At 37.8% G+C, this 20,466-nt stretch overlaps 1 protein-coding gene across 1 annotated transcript in view; it reads left to right on the top strand.

Annotated features, from left to right (window-relative positions):
- Window positions 1–20,466, top strand: part of MAN1A1 (mannosidase alpha class 1A member 1) — a 167,833-nt gene that overhangs the window by 46,332 nt on the left and 101,035 nt on the right. The window contains exon 5 of the mRNA XM_032862419.1: window positions 19,645–19,725. Coding sequence (XP_032718310.1) covers window positions 19,645–19,725 — 81 coding nt within the window. The remainder of the gene's footprint in view (window positions 1–19,644; window positions 19,726–20,466) is intronic.

Genomic DNA, 20,466 nt, shown 5'->3' with positions numbered 1-20,466 from the left:
CATAATGTTATATTAGTTTTGGATCTTCAATATAGTGATTCAACAATTCTATATATTTCTCAGTGCTAATCAAGATAAGTAATATTCTTTTTCTTTTTTTTTAAGATTTTATTTATTTATTTGACAGACAGATCACAAGTAGACAGAGAGGCAGGCAGAGAGAGAGGAGGAAGCAGGCTCCCTGCTGAATAGAGAGCCCGATGTGGGGCTCGATCCCAGGACCCTGAGATCATGACCTGAGCCGAAGACAGAGGCTTTAACCCACTGAGCCACCCAGGCGCCCCGATAAGTAATACTTTTAATCCCCTTTACTATTTCATCCCTCCAACCCCTTACCTTATATTAACACAGTTCTCTGTATTGAAGAGTCTGGTTTGGGGGCTTTTTTCTTTTTTCTTGGCTTCTTTTTTCTTTCTTTTGTTTCTTAAATTTCCACATATGAGTGAGATCATATGGTATTTGGCTTCCTCGGACTGACTTACTGCACTTAGCATTTTACCCTGTAAGTCTATCCATGTTGTTGCAGATGGCAAAATATTATTTTTTTATGACTGGGTAATATTCCAAGTGTATATATCACATCTTATTCCTCTATTCATCTATCGATGGTCACTTGGGTTGTTTCCATATCTTGGCTATTGTAACTGTTGCAGCAGTAAAGATAGGGATACATATATATTTTCTTTTTTTTTTTAATTTATTTTTTATTATGTTCAGTTAGCCAACATACAGTAACATTAGTTTTTAATGTAGTGTTCAACGATTCATTAGTTGCATATAACAGTGCTCATCACAACATGTGCCCTCCTTAATACCCATCACCCAGGTACCCCATCCCCCCATGCCCCTCCCTTCTGCAACCCTCAGTTTGTTTCCCGGAGTTCATAGTCTCTCATGGTTTGTCTCCCTCTCTGATTTCTTCCCTTTTAGTTTTCCCTTCCTCGCATATATCTCTTCAAATCAGTCTTATCATTTTCTTTGGGTGAATACCCACTAGTGGAATATGGGATCATATGGTAATTCTATTTTTAAGTTTTAGAGGAACCTTCATACTATTTCCTATAGTGTCTGCACCAATTTGCATTTCCACTGACGGTGTGCAAGTGTTCCTTTTTCTCCACATCCTCACCAACACTTGTTATTTCTTGTGCATTAAGGTGATATCTCATGTGATTTTAATTTCCATTTCCCTGGTGACGAGTAATGTTGAACATCTTTCATGTGTCTGTTAGCCAGCTGTATGTCTTTTTTGAAAAAATGTCTATTCAGGGTCTCTGCCCATTTTTTAATCAGATTGCTTTTTTGGTCTTAAATTGTAAAAGTTCTTTATATATTTTGGATGTTAACCCCTTATCAGATATGTAATTTGCAAATATCTTCTTCCATTCAGTAGGTTGCCTTTTCATTTTGTTGATGGTTTCCTTTGCTAGGCAGAAGTTTTTTACTTTGGTATAGTTCTAATCTTTTCACTTTGCTTTTGTCTCTTGTCTGAGGGAATGTTTCTACAGCCAGTGTCAAAGAAATTACTGCCTATGTTTTTCTTCTAGGAATTTTATGGTTTCAGGTCTCACATATAGATATGTAATCCACTTTGAGTTTATTTTTGCATGTGGTCTAAGAAAGTGGTATAGTTTCATTCTTTTGCATGTAGCTGTCCAGTTTTCCCAGAATCATATGTTGAAGTGACTGTCTTTTCTCCATTGCATATTCTTGCTCATTATAGATTAATTGACCAAATAAGCATGTGTCTATTTCTAGGCTCTCTATTGTTCTTTGATCTTTGTGTCTATTTTTATGCCAGTACCATGCTGTTTTGATTGCCACAGCTTTGTTGTCTACCTTGAAATTTGGGATTCTGATGCCGCCAATTTTGTTCTTTTTCTGGATTGCTTTGGCTATTTGTGGGCCTTTGTGATTCCATAAAGATTTTAGGGTTATTTGTGTTAGTTCTGTGAAAAATGTTGATATTTTGATAGGGATTGCATTTAATCTATGATTGTTTTGGGTGGTATAGACATTTTAGTCATATTGGCTCTCCTAGTCCACGAGCCTAGAATATCTTTCCATTTGTTTGTGTCATCTCCAGTTTCTTTCACCATTGTTTTAGTTTTACAGAATACTCCTCCTTGGTTAAGTTTATTCCTAGGTATTTTATTACTTTTGGTGCTGTTGTAAATGGGATTGTTTTCTTAATTTCTCTTTCTGCTGCTTCCTTGTTAATGTATAGAAATGCAACAGATTTCTATATATTAATTTGTATCCTGCATCCTTACTGAACTCATTTATCTAAAATTGAATGATTGAGGACAGGAAAGTAGACGTTAATGCTACTAGACCTGAATAGTATCCAGGTCCCTAGTTTGATAATTAAAGAATTGCTTAATGAGGTACTGTATGGTGACTAACATAACATAAAAAAAGAAAAAAAAAGAATTGCTTCCCCAAACCTCACTAAATATTGTAGCAGTTCTTTGCTTTCATGACCAGCAGTAGTCTGAGAAATTTTGGAATCATTTACTTAAAAGAACTAAGGACAAAGGGCTCTCAAGCTAACAGACAAGGTACCAGAAGACAGTTGGCTGACCTTAGCCCACTACCAGGAGACATGAATGTGTTCTGTGGACCGTGGAGACCCGTGAGGAAGCAGAGGGAATCTAATAGGGGATATCAGACTGTGGAAAAGAGCCAGTTTTTTTGCTTCCTTACTTGTAAGATAAAGCAATTGGACTATTGTTAAGTTACTGCTAAGCTACTGACTTTTAATGTTATTTATTTAAAATTGTATTTTTATTTTTTAATAAGATTTTTATCCAATTAATTGATAGACTTGTATAAAATACCATTTTAGAACTCCTATTGGTAACCTTGGTCTGTAGCTTTCAAAATGTACTTTGAAAAATATAGCCACAGGTCTCAAATTTCTGTTTATTCTAATACCATTGCTAATGTGAGAGGTCTTCAAATATATTTGTTATAGTTCTGTCTTTGGGTATTGTCATATTTTCCTTTAAACAAAAGTTCATCAATAACATTTAAGTGATAGTACTTTTTATATTAAAATTAGTGAATAAAGGCAGCAGCTCTTTCTGCCCATGGGTCTTGTCCCTCTGCTTTAATAAAATCACCTTTTTGCACAAAAAAATTAAATAAATAAATATTTAAAAAAAATAAAATTAGTAAATAAAATTCAGGAAAGCTATATTGTTTTACTCTCCTAATTATTATTTTATAAAGTTCCTCAGCTAGGAGTTTTGTAGTTGATTCTAATATGTCTTATATGAGAATTTGTTTTATATTCACTCAATTTACACAGAGATTCAGTTGATTATATCAACAATTATGCAGTTTTCTTTCTGAAAACACAAACTTTTTCCATTTATCTGATGGGCAGAGAGTTTGAAAAGCTTAAGCAAAGAGAGAAAATTTGTTTTATTTTTAGGGATGACATGCAATATTATTTCAGCATGGATAAAATATTGCTTGTTTTTTGTTTTGTTTTTAAGATTTTATTTATTTATTTGACGGAAAGAGAGATCACAAGTAGGCAGAGAAGCAGGCAGAGAGAGAGGGAGAAACAGGCTCCCTGCCGAGCAGAGAACCAGATGCGGGGCTCCATCCCAGGACCCTGAGATCATGATCTGAGCTGAAGGCAGAGGCTTAACCCATTGAGCCACCGAGGCGCCCCATTGCTTGTTTTTAAGTTAATATTTTTTCCTGATAAAGTATTATAATTGACGATGTGAGAGTATTACAAAAAGAGTTAAAGCATCCAAATGTATTACAAGGGGAAAATAAGAAGGAAACTGAAACAAGAACACTGCAATTAAGAGTTGGTTTATCCTGTGGTGCTCCTGAGTATAAACCAATCTTTCAGTCAAAAATAAATTTATTTGTATGTGAAATATTCAATTTGCATCACTTAAAGGTGTAAAGTAAATGTTTTTTATTGGTTTATATGGTCATTAACTAAAACTCATTTTCTTTAATTAAGGCATAGCAAGTTGATTTAATTTGCATACTTGGTAGCACAAAGTTCAAATGGCTTTAATAACTGGCTTAAAATAAATCACTGGGATAATATATAGGAGCAAGAGTTTCCCAGGTGGAGCTTTGTATTCCGTTCAAGTATCTGTAGGGGCACATTGGTCTGGACAGACCTCAATTGGTAGACTCCCATGGGTGAGTTTTATGGTTTTAATTCAAAGTAATCCTTAAAACAAAGAATCTAAAATTCTTGGTTACTCATTATTCATTATTCCATTCATGTATTATTTACCAAATACCCTTTAAGTGTCAATTACTTACCCTCATGTCACTTATAGTCTAGAAGGAAAAACAGAATGGATAGCTGGGGCCAGGTTCTCTTAGGAAGGAAGAAAGGAAAGAGGAAACCACCATTTAAAGAGTATGGCGACATGCCAAGTATTATTATGCTAGATGATTTTTTTCCCCATAGGCTATCTTGTTTAGTGTTTGTGACAACCATACAGGGTAAGTGGTATTTTCTTTGTCTTTATAGATGAAAAGGTGGTTAATTAATCTGCCCCAAATCATGCAGCAAGTAAGAGCTATGGGTGAACGATGTCTGTCTAACTCAGTGACCCTGTTTTTATTGGAGAGGAAATACAAAGAGTTGAGAAATACATGGGCAGCCAGAGAATGAGTCCTTTTAATCTTAATATCATAGCCCTCATTAGAGTGCATTTTTCCATAGGTATTCAATAAATTCTAATTAAAATGAATGAGAAGTAAAGCTGTCTTGTCCTATCTCCAAAGAAACTGTGCTAGATTCAGCTAGAAGACAAGCTGAAAAGGTGCACAAGTAACTGGACTGTATCATATTTTGAAATAGTTGGAAATGATCTGGAGTTCAGGTGCAGTTGAGGCACTTGTTTTTATCTAGCCTGCTTCCAGAAGGGATTTGTGGTGGCTCCTGGTACAGGAAAATCATTCACATAAGGACAAATGATCAAGTGTTTCATATTTGGGCATTTCTAAATTCAGCTCTGTGCTTCCTATTCTTTACTGTCACCTCAAAGAAGTATTGATTACCTACATCCTTGGATGGGAACTATTGAAAACTGTTGTCAGTATGAATTTTATCGAATATGTAGAAATTTTCTTGAGATAACAACTTCTTGTATAAAACCTCAGTGAAATCCAAAGTTATATTAAAATTACTATTAAAAAGCATTTTTCTTCATTGAGGTGAAGTGAAACCTCTATATGAGGGGCCAAGCTTTGAGAATGACAAAGCATAGATGATTAGCCTATTCCCAGTGCTTACCTAGCAACACATTGAGATGGTGGTCTTTGATAAGCCACCTGGATTGTACCTTTGATTGTAATGAATACACTATGTTTAAGATAACAGAGACACTGGTAGCAAAAGTAACTTTATCTCTTTCCCCCTTTGTATTTGAAGTATAGTTGACATACAATGTTACATTAGTTTCAAGTATACAATACGGTGATTTCACAATTCCATTCATTATGCAATGGTTGCAACATAAAAATAGGCACCTTCTGTCACCATACAGCGTTATTACAATATTAGTGACTATATTCTCTATGCTGTACTTTTCATTCCTGTGACTTATTTATTTTATAACTGGAAGCTTATGCTTTTTAATCCCCTTCACCTATTTCCCCCACCCCCTCACCTCTGGCAACAACCAGATTATTCTCAGTATTTATGAATCTGTTTCTGTTTTTGTTTGTTCATTTGTTCTGTCTTTTAGATTCCACATATAAATGAAATCATATGGTATTTGTAAAGATTTATGGTATTTACCTGACTTATTTTACTTAGCATCATACCTTCTAGGTCCATTCATGTCACAAATGGCAAGGTTTTATCCTCTTGCACATGGCCGAGTAATATTCGTGTGTGTGTGTGTGCGTGTGTGCGTGCGCACATGCATACGCATACCATGTATCATTTTGGATTAGTTGTTTTCATTTTCTTTCAGTAAATACCCAAAAGTGGAAATACTGGATCGTATGGTATTTTGTTTTTAATTTTTTTGAGGAACCTCTCCATACTATTTTCCACAGTGGCTGCACCAATTTATATTCCCACCAAAAGTTTAAGGATCCAGACTGTTCTTTTATCCATACAGAATGCCACTGTTTTTCAGGAAAATAAGTTGTAAGATTACCTGTTGGAAGGATGTAAATAAATTGACCTCAAAAAGCAATTTATGATCTTCTCAAATGCCTGGATGAGTACTTGACTGAGGTCCAGAGTTCTATGCCACAGACCATGAAAGAAGTGACTTTTATCTTAGTATTTGCCTTGGTCTGTTTTAGAGCAACATTATATCCTTACGGGTGCAGATAAGTTCATTATCTTGTTGAACAGAGTCATTCAGTATTTTCTATCTGAATGTTAATCAGTGCCTGCCAAGGGTGATGATTTGCATTTTGACTTTAAAAAGATACTGAGCTGGTCTCTCTGACAGTAATTAGTGATAGATTGGATTGCTACTTGAGGGTTCTTCTGGGGCTACATAGTAAAACCAGCCTATTCACATAGACAAGATGGTTATTTGCCTGTCTTTGTGGCCTAAGGAACTTGTACTTTGTTCATCTTAAGAGGTATATCTACTTAAGTATGAAACTAAAAGCTGGTAGGACATATGTTACACTAAATTACATTGTTTAATGTTGCGATTTAATCTGTTAAAAGGATTTTATGCTTTTAATCCTCGAAATACTAATATAACATGCACTTTGAAATACTATTTATAAATAAAGGTGTCTACTGAGCTTCAACACAGGTAAGGTGTATAGGCCATTAACCACTACTAAACAATGGCTTTGAAAAGTCTCATCTGGGAATGCCTGAGTGGCTCATTCAGTAAAGCATCTGAGGACTCTTCGTTTTAGCTTAGATCATGATCTCATAGCTGTGGGGTCAAGACCTGCATTGGGCCCTGGGCTCAGTGGAATGTGTTTCAGATTCTCTCTCTCCTTTCATCCTACTCACTCTCTCTCTCAAATAAATAAATAAAATCATATATGTTAGTAGCAGAGCCGTTATTATTAAACATAATTAGTGCATCGTTGTAGGACAGTTATTAATACTTGCTTGTTTCTTGCTTACAGTCATTGAGTAGAAAGCTGTCAGGGAGTTTGGAGGAATAGCTAGCAAAGCAGTGTCTGATTTGAGGGCTCAGAGAATTCTCCTTTAAAAAAAAAATCTAAGAATTAGGATCAAGTACTCAGAATATTATTAAAATATTTCTGAAGATAAAAGTCCTTTTCCAAGAGATCTTTTTCAATTCAGTGCAGTCAATCAGATCTGTATGCCCCTTGGAATCATAAGACTTAAGAATTCCTTAAATTTGGTATAAGTTTGATTCTAAATAATTGTAAGTCTTGCGCAAAGAAATAACACAAAATTTCTTCAGGGGAAATTTCTGCCTCTGTAGCTGCTCCATCAGAAGAAAGTTATGGCTAGATCCATGCTATAAACTAAACTTGTTATTCTGATGGTCAGCCCCATTATTTCACTTAACTAAGAACTATTAAAATCTTTCATTTTATAGAAAATTTTAGTGAATAAATTGCCTACAAAAAATACCCGATAAGTATTTAACAAAATTTTCCGAGTTGTTTACAATACTGTCTTGTCTAGTGGGAGAAAGTTAATCTTTTAGGCATTTGAATTTTGAAGCGTTCACTTTCCTTCTTGCTCAGGGAGAGTTAGGTTCTTTGTGCTCATGAATCATATCAAATCTGTTGACTGAAGGAAACCTTTCCCAAAAGAGATATGGAGCATAATGTTAAGGATTGGGAGAAGGAGACATATAAAATGGTTTATTGAATTAAACTCTTTTATCCATTTTAGCCGTCTTTATCAGTTTATCTCATAATTCACATATATGTAGTAAACCAGAGACCAGAAAGAGGAGGGATAAACTTAAAGAAATTATAAGTCTAAGACACCCAAGACAGTATGAGATTAGTACTGAAGCCTAAGTTTTCCATGATTTGTCATACTCACTTCTGGATTCTAGATGTGACTTTATTTATACCATATATCTTTGTACCATATATTTTACCAAATCAACCAAAATTTCCAACTTCCACTTGTTTATTGATTGTGATATTAACAAATAGGTGTATGCAGTATAGCCAGAAGCCTGAATCTTCTTCTCAAACTGACACTCGCCTATGACAGTGGACTAGCCATAGAATACATGGAGAATATTCTTGCAATGGAACCTGACTTACAGATTTAAGGAAGGAAATTTTATTTTAAAATAAACACAAGATTAAGGAGTCTGCAAAATTCACATTAACTGTTAGAAAAAAAATCACAGAAGATTTTCGTGTTATAGGCTGTTTGGGGCTCTCCTTCTTGACATACTGTCCTCTCCCTGCCCTAACCCCTCTCTGTCTTTAGGCTAAGTCACTGCAGAAGTTCCAGAACATCTTAGAAGACACTGCATGAATACTGATGGGATGAATATATTCACTTTAGATGTAACAAGATTATTTTAATGGAAATCATAATCAGAAATGTATAAAAATAACCTAAAACCCTGATTGTAGAAATTCCCTTTTGAAAATCCAGATAGCCTATAAAGTAGATCAAACCCAAAAGGAAGTTTGGTCAGGGTACTATATTTCAAAAGAGGATTTTTAGCCATCGAGAAATAGGATTCCCATGAGGGTGAGAGCAGATGTGTCAGTTTGCATTCTATACTTTAGAATATTAGGATTCTGGAGTTTCTGATTTTCCAGTAACCCCTGTGGAAATAAGCTAAGCTAAACCTTAGTTTATTGAGGCTGAGTTACTGTGTAGTGGGTAATGGCAGCAGCTCTCCACTGAGCACTTTCTGCCACATGCCATGTGCAATGTTTTTTATTCATGGACTCATAGTGCCTTGTAAAGAATGCCTCGTCCCTTTTTACAAATGAGAAAAGAGAGGCTCAAAGAGAATAAGTGACTTGCCTGGGATCTCACACTCCGTTAGCTCCAAAAGCAGCCCTCAGTCCCAGGTCTTTCTGACTGTAGGGACTGTTTTTATGGTTTGCTGTTTCCAATATAGAAAATTAATTTGCTATGGTGGGATAATTTTTATTTTCTTAGTCCTTTTCATCTAAGGATCTATAAAGAGTGACCAAAAGTGTCTAAATCTGCCTTCTGACCTATAACATAATACAGCCCAGAATATAGAAAGATCTCTCAAATTAAGCTTTCAAAATAATTTAGATTTACCTTTGACAATGCTAAGTGAAATAAGTCAAGCAGAGAAAGTCAGTTATTATATGGTTTCACTTATTTGTAGAACATAAGGAATAGCATTGAAGGACATTAGAAGGAAGGGAAAAATGAAGAGGGGGAAATCGTGGAGTGGAAGATGAACCATAAGAGACTATGGACTCTGGGAAACAAACTGAGGGGTTTATTTTATTTTATTTTTTTTAAAAGATTTTATTTGTTTGACAGAGAGAGATCACAAGTAGGCAGAGAAACAGGCAGGGGGGTGGGGGGAAGCAGGCTCCCTGCTGAGCAGAAGCCCGATGTGGGCCTCGATCCCAGAGCCCTGGGATCAGAACCTGAGCCAAAGGCAGAGGCTTAACCCACTGAGCCACTCAGGCGCCCCCAAACTGAGGGTTGGTTTTTTTTTAAAGATTTTTTTTTTAAGATTTTTATTTATTTATTTGACAGACAGAGATCACAAGTAGGCAGAGAGTCAGGCAGAGAGAGGGAGAAGTAGGCTCCCCTCTGAGAGAGAGCCCGAATGCAGGGCTCGATCCCAGGACCCTGGGACCATGATCTGAGCCGAAGGCAGAGGCTTTAACCCACTGAGCCACCCAGGCGCCCCTAAACTGAGGGTTTTAGAAGAGAGGGGGTAGGAAATGGGTGAGCCTGGTGATGGAGGGCACAGACTGCATGGAGAACTGGGTGTTATTACAAACAATAAACCATGGAACACTACATCAAAAACTAATGATGTACTGTATGGTGACTAACATAACAATAAAAAAATATTAAAAATTTTTAACTTTGATGAAAAGAAGTAAAATAATGGGAATTCTAACATCATTCCAGTTTTCAAAAGGAGAAAAATATGATGATTCTTAAGTACTATTAATGGTGATATGACATTCCTGAAAAGGCTTTTAAAGGCAAGGACACAGAAATCACTGGAAAGCTGCATGGATTCACTAACAAGCCAGATTTGCTTCTTGGACAGTCTCACCAGAATGTTAGATACATGAAATTCAAAAGGCAAAGCAACTGACCTTGAGCATGGTACTTTGCAAGGTCATTTCTCGATATTTTACAGAGCAAGATAAACAGAATTTAGGCTCTAGAATACATTGCTGGATCAGTCACTGGTTTAATAACTGTATCCAATATGTGACTGATGTCTAGCTAAAGATATATTTCCAATAGTTATTGACATGTCTCAGTCTTCTATCTTGCAGTAATTTTTTTTTAAATTTTAATTTTTATAACCATATAATATATTTTTATCCCCAGGGGTACAGGTCTGTGAATCGCCAGGTTTACACACTTCACAGCACTCACCATAGCACATACCCTCCCCAATGTCCATAACCCCACCCCACCCTCCCAACCCCCCTCCCCCCATCAACCCTCAGTTTGTTTTGTGAGATTAAGAGTCACTTATGGTTTGTCTCCCTCCCAATCCCACATTGCTTCATTTACTCTTCTCCTACCCCCTTTACCCCCCATGTTGCATCTCCTCTCCTTCATATCAGGGAGATCATATGATAGTTGTCTTTCTCTGATTGACTTATTTCGCTGAGCATGATACCCTCTAGTTCCATCCACATCATCGCAAATGGCAAGATTTCATTTCTTTTGATGGCTGCATAGTATTCCATTGTGTATATATACCACCTCTTCTTTATCCATTCGTCTGTTGATGGACATCTAGGTTCTTTCCATAGTTTGGCTATTGTAGACATTGCTGCTATAAACATTCGGGTGCACGTGCCCCTTCGGATCACTACGTTTGTATCTTTAGGGTAAATACCCAGCAGTGCAATTGCTGGGTCATAGGGTAGTTCTATTTTCAACATTTTGAGGAACCTCCATGCTGTTTTCCAGAGTGGTTGCACCAGCTTGCATTCCCACCAACAGTGTAGGAGGGTTCCCCTTTCTCCGCATCCTCGCCAGCATCTGTCATTTCCGGACTTGTTAATTTTAGCCATTCTGACCGGTGTGAGGTGGTATCTCATTGTGGTTTTGATTTGTATTTCCCTGATGCCGAGTGATATGGAGCACTTTTTCATGTGTCTGTTGGCCATCTGGATGTCTTCTTTGCAGAAATGTCTGTTCATGTCTTCTGCCCATTTCTTGATTGGATTATTTGTTCTTTGGGTGTTGAGTTTACTAAGCTCTTTATAGATTCTGGACACTAGCCCTTTATCTGATATGTCGTTTGCAAATATCTTCTCCCATTCTGTCAGTTGTCTTTTGGTTTTGTAAACTGTTTCCTTTGCTGTGCAAAAGCTTTTGATCTTGATAAAATCCCAATAGTTCATTTTTGCCCTTGCTTCCCTTGCCTTTGGCGATATTCCTAGGAAGATGTTGCTGCGGCTGAGGTCGAAGAGGTTGCTGCCTGTGTTCTCCTCAAGGATTTTGATGGATTCCTTTCTCACATTGAGGTCCTTCATCCATTTTGAGTCTATTTTCGTGTGTGGTGTAAGGAAATGATCCAATTTCATTTTTCTGCATGTGGCTGTCCAATTTTCCCAACACCATTTATTGAAGAGGCTGTCTTTTTTCCATGGGACATTCTTTCCTGCTTTGTCGAAGATTAGTTGACCATAGAGTTGAGGGTCTATTTCTGGGCTCTCTATTCTGTTCCATTGATCTATGTGTCTGTTTTTGTGCCAGTACCATGCTGTCTTGATGATGACAGCTTTGTAATAGAGCTTGAAGTCCGGAATTGTGATGCCACCAACTTTGGCTTTCTTCTTCAATATTCCTTTGGCTATTTGAGGTCTTTTCTGGTTCCATATAAATTTTAGGATTATTTGTCACATTTCTTTGAAAAAAAATGGATGGTACTTTGATAGGAATTGCATTAAATGTGTAGATAGCTTTAGGTAGCATAGACATTTTCACAATGTTTATTCTTCCAATCCAGGAGCATGGAACATTTTTCCATTTCTTCGTGTCCTCCTCAATTTCTTTCATGAGTACTTTATAGTTTTCTGAGTATAGATTATTAGCCTCTTTGGTTAGGTTTATTCCTAGGTATCTTATAGTTTTGGGTGCAATTGTAAATGGGATTGACTCCTTAATTTCTCTTTCTTCTGTCTTGTTGTTGGTGTAGAGAAATGCAACTGATTTCTGTGCATTGATTTTATATCCTGACACTTTAATGAATTCCTGTACAGGTTCTAGCAGTTTTGGAGTGGAGTCTTTTGGGTTTTCCACATATAGTGTCATATCATCTGCGAAGAGTGATAGTTTGACTTCTTCTTTGCCGATTTGGATGCCTTTAATTTCTTTTTATTGTCTGATTGCTGAGGCTAGGACTTCTAGTACTTTGTTGAATAGCAGTGGTGATAACGGACATCCCTGCCGTGTTCCTGACCTTAGCGGAAAAGCTTTCAGTTTTTCTCCATTGAGAATATTTACGGTGGGTTTTTCATAGATGGCTTTGATAATATTGAGGTATGTGCCCTCTATCCCTACACTTTGAAGAGTTTTAATCAGGAAGGGATGCTGTACTTTGTCAAATGCTTTCGCAGCATCTATGGAGAGTATCATATGGTTCTTGTTCTTTCTTTTATTAATGTGTTGTATCACATTGATTGATTTGTGGATGTTGAACCAACCTTGCAGCCCTGGAATAAATCCCACTTGGTCGTGGTGAATAATCCTTTTAATGTACTGTTGAATCCTATTGGCTAGTATTTTGGTGAGAATTTTTGCATCTGTGTTCATCAAGGATATTGGTCTGTAGTTCTCTTTTTTGATGGGATCCTTGTCTGGTTTGGGGATCAAGGTGATGCTGGCCTCATAAAATGAGTTTGGAAGTTTTCCTTCCATTTCTATTTTTTGGAACAGTTTGAGGAGAATAGGAATTAGTTCTTCTTTAAATGTTTGGTAGAATTCCCCCGGGAGGCCGTCTGGCCCTGGGCTTTTGTTTGTTTGGAGATTTTTGATGACTGTTTCAATCTCCTTACTGGTTATGGGTCTGTTCAGGCTTTCTATTTCTAACTGGTTCAGTTGTGGTAGTTTATATGTCTCTAGGAATGCATCCATTTCCTCCAGATTGTCAAATTTGTTGGCGTAGAGTTGCTCATAGTATGTTCTTATAATTGTCTGTATTTCTTTGGTGTTAGTTGTGATCTCTCTTCTTTCATTCATGATTTTATTTATTTGGGTCCTTTCTCTTTTCTTTTTGATAAGTCTGGCCAGGGGTTTATCAATCTTATTAATTCTTTCAAAGAACCAGCTCCTAGTTTCGTTGATTTGTTCTATTGTTTTTTTGGTTTCTATTTCATTGATTTCTGCTCTGATCTTTATGATTTCTCTTCTCCTGCTGGGTTTAGGGTTTCTTTCTTGTTCTTTCTCCAGCTCCTTTAGGTGTAGGGTTAGGCTGTGTACCGGAGACCTTTCTTGTTTCTTGAGAAAGCCTTGTACCGCTATATATTTTCCTCTCAGGACTGCCTTTGTTGTGTCCCACAGATTTTGAACCGTTGTGTTTTCATTATCATTTGTTTCCATGAATTTTTTCAATTCTTCTTTAATTTCCTGGTTGACCCATTCATTCTTTAGAAGGATGCTGTTTAGTCTCCATGTATTTGGGTTCTTTCCAAATTTCCTCTTGTGATTGAGTTCTAGCTTCAGAGCATTGTGGTCTGAAAATATGCAGGGAATGATCCCAATCTTTTGATACCGGTTGAGACCTGATTTAGGACCGAGGATGTGATCTATTCTGGAGAATGTTCCATGGGCACTAGAGAAGAATGTGTATTCTGTTGCTTTGGGATGAAATGTTCTGAATATATCTGTGATATCCATCTGGTCCAGTGTGTCATTTAAGGCCTTTATTTCCTTGTTGATCTTTTGCTTGGATGATCTGTCCATTTCAGTGAGGGGAGTGTTAAAGTCCCCTACTATTACTGTATTATTGTTGATGTGTTTCTTTGATTTTGTTATTAATTGGTTTATATAGTTGGCTGCTCCCATGTTAGGGGCATAGATATTTAAAATTATTAGATCTTCTTGTTGGACAGATCCTTTGAGTATGATATAGTGTCTTTCCTCATCTCTAATTATAGTCTTTGGCTTAACATCTAATTGATCTGATATAAGGATTGCCACTCCTGCTTTCTTCTGATGTCCATTAGCATGGTAAATTCTTTTCCACCCCCTCACTTTAAATCTGAAGGTGTCTTCGGGTTTCAAATGAGTTTCTTGTAGGCAACATATAGATGGGTTTTGTTTTTTTATCCATTCTGATACCCTGTGTCTTTTGATTGGGGCATTTAGCCCATTACCATTCAGGGTAACTATTGAGAGACATGAATTTAGTGCCATTGTATTGCCTGTAAGGTGACTGTTATTGTATATTGTTTCTGTTCCTTTCTGATCTACTACTTTTAGGCTCTCTCTTTGCTTAGAGGACCCCTTTCAATATTTTCTGTAGAGCTGGTTTGGTGTTTGCAAATTCTTTCAGTTTTTGTTTGTCCTGGAAGCTTTTAATCTCTCCTTCTATTTTCAATGATAGCCTAGCTGGATATAGTATTCTTGGCTGCATGTTTTTCTTGTTTAATGCTCTGAATATATCATGCCAGCTCTTTCTGGCCTGCCAGGTCTCTGTGGATAAGTCTGCTGCCAATCTAATATTTTTACCATTGTATGTTACAGACTTCTTTTCCCGGGCTGCTTTCAGGATTTTCTCTTTGTCACTAAGACTTGTAAATTTTACTATTAGGTGATGGGGTGTGGACCTATTCTTATTGATTTTGAGGGGGGTTCTCTGAACCTCCTGGATTTTGATGCTTATTCCCTTTGCCATATTAGGGAAATTCTCTCCAATAATTCTCTCCAATATACCTTCTGCTCCCCTCTTTCTTCTTCTTCTGGAATCCCAATTATTCTAATGTTGTTTCGTCTTATGGTGTCACTTATCTCTCGAATTCTCCCCTTGTGGTCCAGTAGGTGTTTGTCCCTCTTTTGCTCAGCTTCTTTATTCTCTGTCATTTGGTCTTCTATATCGCTAATTCTTTCTTCTGCCTCATTTATCCTAGCAGTGAGAGCCTCCATTTTTGATTGCACCTCATTAATAGCTTTTTTGATTTCAACTTGGTTAGATTTTAGTTCTTTTATTTCTCCAGAAAGGGCTTTTATATCTCCCGAGAGGGTTTCTCTAATATCTTCCATGCCTTTTTCGAGCCCGGCTAGAACCTTGAGAATCGTCATTCTGAACTCTAGATCTGACATATTACCAATGTCTGTATTGATTAGGTCCCTAGCCTTTGGTACTGCCTCTTGTTCTTTTTTTTGTGGTGAATTTTTCCGCCTTGTCATTTTGTCCAGATAAGAGTATATGAAGGAGCAAGTAAAATACTAAAAGGGTGGCAACAACCCCAGGAAAATATGCTTTAGCCAAATCAGAAGAGATCCCAAATCGTGAGGGGGGAGAAAGGGGATAAAAAGAGGTTCAGAAAGAGAAAAAAAAAAAAAAAGAAACAATTAAAAAAAGAAAACCAATAATGAAAAAATATAAAAAGGAAAATATATATATATATATATGTATATTAGATAAACTAGTTAAAAAACGTTAAAAAAAGAAAAGGGTAAAAGTTAAAAAAATTTAGCAGAAGAAGAGAAAAAAAAATTGAAAAAGAAAAAAAAATTGAATTAACTGCAAGGCTAAAGAATCATGGGGAGAAAGCCATGAGTTCCATGCTTTGCTTTCTCCTCCTCTGGAATTCTGCTGCTCTCCTTGGTATTGAAACTGCACTCCTTGGTAGGTGAACTTGGTTCTGGCTGGGTTTCTTGTTGATCTTCTGGGGGAGGGGCCTGTTGTAGTGATTCTCAAGTGTCTTTGCCCCAGGCGGAGTTGCACCGCCCTTACCAGGGGCCGGGCTGAGTAATCCGCTCGGGTTTGCGCTTGGGAGCTTTTGTTCCCTGAGCGCTTTCCGTAGAGTTCCGGAGGACGGTAATGAAGATGGTGGCCCTCCATCTCCAGCCCGGGGGAGCCGAGAGCTTGGGGCCCCACTCCTCAGTGCGCCCTCAGAGAACAGCGCCCAATTACTCCTGTCACCCTGGCCTCCGGCCGCGCTCCAAGCTGACTGAGCCTGCGACCGGTTCAAGGTAACCCCGAGCTGAGAGCTCACTCCTTGGCTCTGTCTCTGTAGCCGGCTTCCCCCTTCTAATACCTGTAAGCTCTGCGACACTCAGACACCCCGGATCCTTCTGTGACCCTGCGGGACCTGAGGCCACGCTGACCCCGCATGGGCTTCACCCCGGTAAGCCTCTGGAGTGATGTCTCTCAGCGGAACAGACTTTTAAAAGTCCTGATTTTGTGCTTCGTTGCTCCGCCGCTTGCCTGGAGCCAGCCCCTCCCCCCGCGGTCTTCTTCCCGTCGCTTTGGATTCACTTCTCCCCCAGTCCTGCCTTTCAGAAAGTGGTTGATTTTCTGTTTCTAGAATTGCTGTTCTTCTTCTCTTCGATCTCCCGTTGGATTTGTAGGTGTTTGCAATCTTTAGATAAGCTATCTAGCTGATCTCCCGCTACCTGAAGTAGTCTCAGCCTGCTATTTCTCCGCCATCTTGACTCCTCCCCTATCTTGCAGTAATTTTTATCAGATGTCTATATAAAAGTCCTGATTATCCAGAATTTTCCTAGGAAGAAGAGAATGCATCTCTGATGAACCCATAGCCAGAATCAGAATATAAAATTACTTTAATGGGCTTTAGTAGGAAGAAATGTGGAGGACTGTTCTCAGGCTTGAAAACTGAAAAACAGAGGTGCCTGGGTGGCTCAGTCAGTTGAGCAGCTCTCTTCAGCTCAGGTCATGATCCCAGCGTCCTGGAATTGAGCCCTGCATCGGCTCCCTGCTCGGCAGGAAGCCTGCTTCTCCCTCTCCATCTGCTACTCTCCCTGCTTGTGCTCTCATTCTCTCTCTCTCTCTCTCAAATAAATAAATAAATCTTTAAAACAAAGAAAACAAACTGAAAAACACAAGTAAAAATAGAAAGTGATATGATTTGAGGGTTTAAATTCATTAGATTTTATTATAAGACATTGTTACCTTTAGAAATAAGAAACACAGCTGTGTGAACTAAAATAGCTTAATGAATTCCCTTCCTTTTTCCTTTTCAGTAATCTTGTGGGATACAAAAGCTTTTACTAATATTTATACAATGTTCATTCAGAATGATACACTCATTGATAAATTACACGTGTATAGAGTGTTTGTCGTCAAATTATATCAGGTACATGTTGCAAATTATGAAGTACTGCTAAACAAATTCACCAAAGAGTCTTACATTATGATTCTTTTAATTCTGACCCAGTAATTCTCTTTCCTTTTCTTTTTTTTAAGATTTATTTATTTATTTGAGAGAGAGAGAGGGGTGAGAGGCAAAGGGAGAGGGAGAGAATCCTCACAGCTTGAGGTGGCTTGATCCCAGGACCCTGAGATCATGGCCTGAGCCAAAACAAAGAGTTAGCCACTTAACAGACTGAGCCACCCAGGTGCCTGTAATTCTGCAGCCTGAGTTGCTTTCATAGTCTTCCTTTTGCAGGAAATTTTTTGGAAAAACTTAATGTAAGCAGTTGCCTAGCTTTAATTTTTAGTTCCTTATAACTTTTTAGAGGAGCATGCGGGAATTAAATGCAAATATTTGTCCATTTTTCTTTTCCACTATTGTTTCTTCCCACTAAAGTAAACTCCCATGAGTTTGAGGACCCTGTCAGTCTTCATTACCATGACCCTTGAGCCTATGACAGTGCCTGGAACATGGTAGTTGCTTCATAAGTATTTGTTAAAGGGAATAATATCTTAGATGATTTTAACTAAGGTCATCTGTGGGGCGCGTGGGTGGCTCAGTGGGTTAAGCCTCTGCTTTAGGCTCAGGTCATGATCTCAGGGTCCTGGGATGGAGCCCTGCATCAGGCTCTCTGCTCAGCGGGGAGCCTGCTATCCCCCACCCCACCTGCTTCTCTGCCTGCTTATGATCTCTGTCTGTCAAATAAATAAATAAAATCTTTATTAAAAAAAAACTAAGCTCATCTGTCAGATATTGACTCCATATAGTATATAGTATAGTTTATATATATAGTATAGTTTATATATATAGTATATATATATAGTATAGTTTACTGTAAACCCCTGTGCTTATCAGTGAATGGTTTGACCTTACACAAAAGTGAACAACTACTCAGTAGGCCAGTCAACAGGAAAGGAAGCTAACTGTGGATTGATGTGTATCTTACACCTATGATAGATTAGCTGTGTTAAATTTTTTAGTAACAGCATGTCAAGTATTATAAAATAATACAAGTATTTGTAGTAGTTGCTGATTATATGCCACAGTTATATGACCATTAGTAGAGACATGGTGCATTACAATGTGAGGTGATTAAGAAGTCAGGATAGGGGAGCCATGGGTCAGAAATCAGAGTACTCCTGTCAAATTCTGACTCAACCACTTGTTAGTTGTCTGATGTTACAGTAATCACTGTCTCAGTTTCCCCATTTGTATAATGAACATAAGACTAGTAATTATTTCACAGCGTTGGTGTGAGGATTAAAGGACATAGTCCATGTAAAGAGATTAGTGCATGATCTGGTACACTGTGAATAATAAAAGCAAACTCCTTTATGCAGATGAAATTTCTGCTCAGAAACATGTGACCAGGGGCTCCTGGGTGGCTCAGTGGGTTAAAGCCTCTGCCTTCGGCTCGGGTCATGATCTCAGGGTCCTGGGATCGAGCCCCATGTCAGCTCCCTCCTCGGCGGGGAGCCTGCTTCCCTTCCTCTCTCTCTGCCTGCTTCTCTGCCTATTTGTGGTCTCTGTCAAATAAATAAATAAATAATCTTTTAAAAAAAAAAAAAAAGAGAGAGAGAAAGAAAGAAACATGTGACCATCCTCAGCCACAGGCAGGAATTTGGGCACCAGCACCTGGAACCCAGGTCCCTCCAACTTCAAATTCTATTTGTATTCTAGCTGTGCTGCTTTATCATGATGTGAGAAGAATGCTAGAATCATGTTCAACAACCGGCCAAAGTACAGAGTCTGAATGGCGTTTCAGGAAGAAAAAGCAGGCAAATGAATAAAATAAAAGGAGAACACAGAATAGGAAAATAAAATATCCTGGCCTGTGGCATCTGCACAAATAGAGAATACTAAGTAGTATATCTTGTTGTTGAACAGAGGGAGGAAATAATTTTATAAATATTTTATAATTGTTATTTTAAGAGTCAAAATTATTTCATCTATTTACATATATTTTGACACTGTTAGAAGACAGAACTTTTTCTCTTGTATATAAATTGCTCTGGGCAAGCATATAAGAGTGAGCAAAATTTAAATATTTGGTCTACTTTATCATGACGGTATTTTTCTCAATTGTGTACCATCATTTATATATGAACCTCCTTTATTTTGTTTCCACAGAATGCTGAAGTCTCTGTTTTTGAAGTAAATATACGCTTTGTTGGTGGGCTACTCTCAGCCTACTATCTGTCTGGAGAAGAGGTAAGATGAAACTGTAAAATTATATTTTAGTGGGAAAATTTGCTTTTTGTGGTATCTGTTCTCATATTTCAATGGGTCTCTAGCATACACTGAATTTAGTGTAATATATACATATTAAACGAGCACACTGGGCAAGTTGGGCACAACATATTCTGAGGATATGGTAAGCAATACCTTTTAAAAAACCTGGGTCCGGGGGCGCCTGGGTGGCTCAGTGGGTTAAAACACCTGGGTCCGTTCTGCTAGGTGTGATGTGATTATAACTATAAATTAGAAATGCCTGTACACAAAGAGGGTTAGTGCAGTGGGAGGCTGGTGGATGAGTTCTTTTTCTTTAAAAATTATTTTAAGTTTAGCTTAATAAAAACCTTTTTGAAGGTGGAGTAGGTTGACAAGCGAGATCTGAAAATTACAGTGAGGGGGTAAGTGAGGTACTCAGCCTTCTAGTGAGAAGTCCTGTAGGCCAGTGTCCCTGTGTAATGTGCTTCGGAGCTCTTCCTCGAGTGAGGCTTAATTAATTGTCTGTTCAGAAGAAAGCAGGAATTTTTAATTTAGCTTCCTTTTATTGATAGATTAAGAAAGGATTTTTGTATCATGCTTATAAAGAGCACAGATGCTATTTTCTTGAAAGGTTTTGGACAACTCTGTGAATATCCTAAGTGTCCACTAAGAGTTGTTGGAAAGGACTTCACCTTTAATGTTGAGAGTATTAAAAGCTGAGGTCAAGGAAAAATAGTCACA

The sequence above is a fragment of the Lontra canadensis genome, unplaced genomic scaffold, assembly GCF_010015895.1.
Source record: "Lontra canadensis isolate GAN:19392208 unplaced genomic scaffold, GSC_riverotter_1.0 scaffold23, whole genome shotgun sequence".
Lineage (NCBI taxonomy): Eukaryota > Metazoa > Chordata > Mammalia > Carnivora > Mustelidae > Lontra > Lontra canadensis.
Note: the sequence above shows the minus strand (reverse complement) of the source record. Positions and strands in the feature narration are given on the sequence as shown.